This window comes from Asparagus officinalis, chromosome 9 (assembly GCF_001876935.1).
Source record: "Asparagus officinalis chromosome 9, Aspof.V1, whole genome shotgun sequence".
In the NCBI taxonomy this organism is placed as follows: Eukaryota; Viridiplantae; Streptophyta; class Magnoliopsida; order Asparagales; family Asparagaceae; genus Asparagus; species Asparagus officinalis.
In genome coordinates this window covers 64,332,147-64,336,411 of record NC_033802.1, presented here as the reverse complement: position 1 = coordinate 64,336,411, position 4,265 = coordinate 64,332,147, and the positions used below count along the sequence as shown (strand labels likewise).

At 36.7% G+C, this 4,265-nt stretch overlaps 1 protein-coding gene across 1 annotated transcript in view; it reads left to right on the top strand.

Annotated features, from left to right (window-relative positions):
- The window catches only part of LOC109823546 (protein COFACTOR ASSEMBLY OF COMPLEX C SUBUNIT B CCB1, chloroplastic), a 4,048-nt gene extending 1,379 nt beyond the window's left edge, over positions 1–2,669 (top strand). Inside the window, exons 2-5 of the mRNA XM_020389824.1 lie at positions 6–84; positions 189–313; positions 1,466–1,618; positions 2,332–2,669. Of these exons, the coding sequence (XP_020245413.1) occupies positions 6–84; positions 189–313; positions 1,466–1,618; positions 2,332–2,521 (547 nt within the window). The 3' untranslated portion in view covers positions 2,522–2,669. The remainder of the gene's footprint in view (positions 1–5; positions 85–188; positions 314–1,465; positions 1,619–2,331) is intronic.

The window sequence follows — 4,265 nt, the reverse complement described above, 5'->3', positions numbered from 1 at the left end:
GCGAGCTACTACACGTCGCTGGGACTCTTCGTCATCTCGGTCCCCGGGCTCTGGTCCCTCATCAAGCGCTCTGTCAAGTCCAAGGTGCGTGGGGGGGTCAGAAGCAATTTTATATCCTGCCGAGGTGCTTTTCGCAATTAAAAAAAATTATGAGGATGTGTTTGTGTAAATTCGGTGTTTTCGTGCAGGTGGTGCAGAAGGCGTACGTGAAGAATGAAGGGGGAGGGGCGCCGCCGAATCAGGTGGCGGGAGAGATCCTGTCGTTTTTCACGAGGAATAACTTCGCCGTCGCCGACCGAGGAGAGACCATCACGTGAGTCGGTCAATTGATTTCATTCAGTAGTTGAGTTTATTTATTTATTTTTTTATTAAATAAATAAATTATTGTAATCTGTTTCGAATTAGAAATGAAATTGATTGAGATATAGGCGCGTTATAGTTAGAATAAGAATGACGTATATGTCCTGAACATAAACGTAGAATTGTGACAAGAAGCAAGAGAGCATCCAAATTCATTATTAGATACATAAGACTCAAGACTATGGATTGATTATGGATAAGTTATTGGACAAATTTTCAAAACAGTCCCATTTTGAAAACTAAAAGAACGACCTCATTTGAAAATAATTGTCAAAACCGACTCAGTTTCAGCTGTCGGGCTGAAACTGGGTCGGTTTTGACGAAAAAAAGTTTGAAACTTCACGGGATTTCAAGTCCCGTAGAGTTTTGTCTAAAAATCGATGAAACTTCCCAGGACTTGAAGTCCCGTGAAGTTTAGCAGCCATTTAATTAAGCTGCTAAACTTCACCCGTGAAGTTTCGGACTTTTTTTTCATCAAAACCGACCCAGTTTTATCCCGACAGCTGAAACTGGTCGGTTTTGACAATTATTTTCAAATGAGGTTGTTTTTGGGAACTTTTTTTTGTAAATAGGACTGTTTTGAAAATTTGTCCTAAGTTATTTGATGCATTGAGCAATAATTTAATGCACTATAGTTTTCAAACATGTAGATCTTGGATTGTAAGTGTTCACAGTCTACATTATCATGAGAGTTGTCCTACTCTAGTATTCCTAGAGACATGGAAGCGGAGTCCATAGCAACTCATTATTTCACTTTGCAATTTATAAGAAAGGAGAGTAGTATAACTCTTGTAGTGCAATTATCCTTGCTCCTTTATATACTTGAGAGAGTACGGGAGCTCCAGTGTGATGTTATTGATCAGATTAAGGAACATATATGACATTCTTTGAAACCATAGTAAAGCTGAACAAGCGCGTTCATAAGATATGCATTGTTTTATGCATGAGTATGCATCACTCAGATACAAGTTTATCTTGTTTGATCAAAAGAATTATATATTCTCTCAGATGAATTATACTTCCTCAGTGTAATATCCATGGTTCTGTTCTCATGTTTGAATCCCAGTCATTCATCATCTCTGATAAGTTCTATTGCTACCTAAAGGTTTGAAGGGATGATGGTTCCAAGCAGAGGCCAAGCAGCATTGCTCACCTTCTGCACTTGCATAAGCCTCGGCAGCGTCGCTCTCGTCCTCTCCATCGCAGTCCCTGAAGGCGGCAACAACTGGTTCTGGCTCACTGCTTTGAGCCCTTTAGCGTAAGTCTAGCTCAAATCTTGTGCTAAAAGTTATTGTCATCGAGGTCATACCCCTTTTTTTTTGGATGGACGGCGTCATACTGTGTTGAAGATATGGAAAATGGTTTCAGTATTCAGAACATCATATTTATAACACTTATGGCACAATTTTGAACTTTTCTAATAATCATTTAATTTGCACAAAAAACGCTGATATTGGTTTTTGTTACTTGAATGATTGGCTTTTTAAGAATAATTTATATGTTAACTTACCTAAGTTTGAAATATATAAATCTTGAATTGTATTTAGTTAAGACTACACTAAATAAGAATTATATTTAGTAAAAGCTTACACTCTACTAGTATGAACTTTAGTTTGCTTATTGTATAAAATTATTTCAATTGCTTGAACAATAACTACAAGAACTGTTATCCCAAACTTTTGGTGTAGGCAACATAAATCATATTCTTCCATTCATTTCTTTTTATGGATCATCTCCTCCTTTAACTTAATGGTTATTGCATCTTCCTTAATTGCTTCAATTTTAAGTTCTCACATACAAATAAGAAAATAAGAATACAGTACATATATAAGTACACACAAACATATGAATATACATAATGCATATCTTCTTCTTCTTTTTTGGGAAATCGTGTATAATGTGTCTGTATCACGTGCCATATCCCTTGTTTGATGTCTTAATTCTGAATTTTTTCTATGAAATTCATTACAGGGGAGTTTATTACTGGACGAAAGCGTCGAGGAAAGAGGAGATCAAGGTGAAAATGATAGTGGGGGAGGACGGGAGCCTGTCAGAGATTGTTGTTCGTGGAGATGACGAGCAAGTAGAGAGGATGAGGAAGGAGCTTGGGCTCAGTGAGAAAGGGATGGTTTATGTCAAAGGCATCTTTGAGAGACAGTAGTAGAAATCTAAACACTTCAATCTTAAAACATATACAAAGGATAGAGAATTTTCAGTTCTCATGACAATTTTGTTGTATTCAGATATGAAGACTAATGCAAATGATTTCAGTTGTAGGTTGATACAATGAATTTGGTTTCATTAAATTATATCAAATGTTGTTCGTGTTGACTGATATACTTGATCTCAAGCATCTCTGTTCACAATATTATAACCTTGCTCTGAAGTCAGAGATGACAACTCGAGTGCCAAATTTAGATGGTTTGGAACTTCACAAGCTGATTCTTTGGTAACGTCGCATCAAAATATGCAATAAACAAACCCAATACCATTGATCAATTGTATACGGGATTCTTAACGTGCAACTTGGCGAGGTTCTTCTTCAAGCTCATCATTATACAACAACGAGGCCTTTATCCTAAATTTTTGGGTGAGGTCTTTATCTTAAAATTTTGCGGGTGGCTACATGAATAGCTATTTTTTCATTCAGTTTTGTCAAGGTCGATCTCCCACGTTATCCTTTTTTAAGTCATTCCAGTATCGTGAGGTATGGTGTAACTGCACAGTGACCCTAAGCCTGTGTATCTACACGGATAATTCTAAGATAGTCGTGTAATTCTTATTTCTTGTTAGTTTATGCCCTCTTGATATGTTGTCATATTGGTTATGCATTCAATCAGCTAAAATGTTTTTTTTTCCTTTCTCATAATAGATATTTTTCACTGTGTCCTCTTTATTTAGTCTATATTGTGTAATTCATATTTCACACCAAAAAATGAGAGGAATTCTAAGATCGGGAGTATAGAATGGCAAGAGAGGAAGCACCAAAACATGAGAAAAATTCTAAGATTGGGAGTATAGAATAGCCGCTTTTGCAAGTTTGTTTATATTGGGGTTTATAGCTTTTGCTTTAAGATTTTAGTTAGTTTACATGTTTTGTATTTTGCCAATTAAATATTATCTTGACAACAATTAACATGTCATCTACTTGTGTTGTGTTGACACGTCTACTTCAGTGTTTAACTGATATGTCATGCTATTTTGAGTTATTTGAAACTTTATGGTGCTGATTAGGAGCTACGTACGTACTTATTTTTTCAGAAAAAAATAGCTATTTATTTGCACTTTCTAGTATGGAATGCTGAGAGTGGTTATAAAAGTGAGAGAACCATTTTCTTTCAAACAATTTTTGGATTAAAGGGCTTTAAGTTGTTTTCCTATTTATTATGTTACGCTGATGTAACCATCTAGTCTGCTCTTGCTATATGTTGCTATTACGGATCTAACTATGATGCGCTGAACAACCTTACTCTCTCTGTTCTAGTTTAGGATAAGCAGTGGTTATCTTAATTTGTCGAAGACATAAATCTAAATTTTTTTTGGTTGTTTCCAAGTAGGATTTAGCTTCTGCCATACTCAGTGATGATATCATTTAAGCTCCATTTATTTAGTTCAGCTTTAAAATTTTATGCAGAAGATTTTTACATCTCCCCATTTCAAATCAAAATTAATAACTAAAAAAAAAATAAATGGATAACATCGATCAACCCGCTGCTCTTCTTACAACCTCATCCACAAACGCCTCGAGGTTCTTCTCCGACGATCCGCAACCACCCACGGCCTCCCTCGCAGCCTCCTTCCATTTAAGAACCTTCCCCTTTATCTTCTCCGCTCTCTCCCCCTCCATCACCTCGCCGACGCACCTGTCCAGTTCCTCTCCCCTCACCGGCGCTCCAAGCGCCACT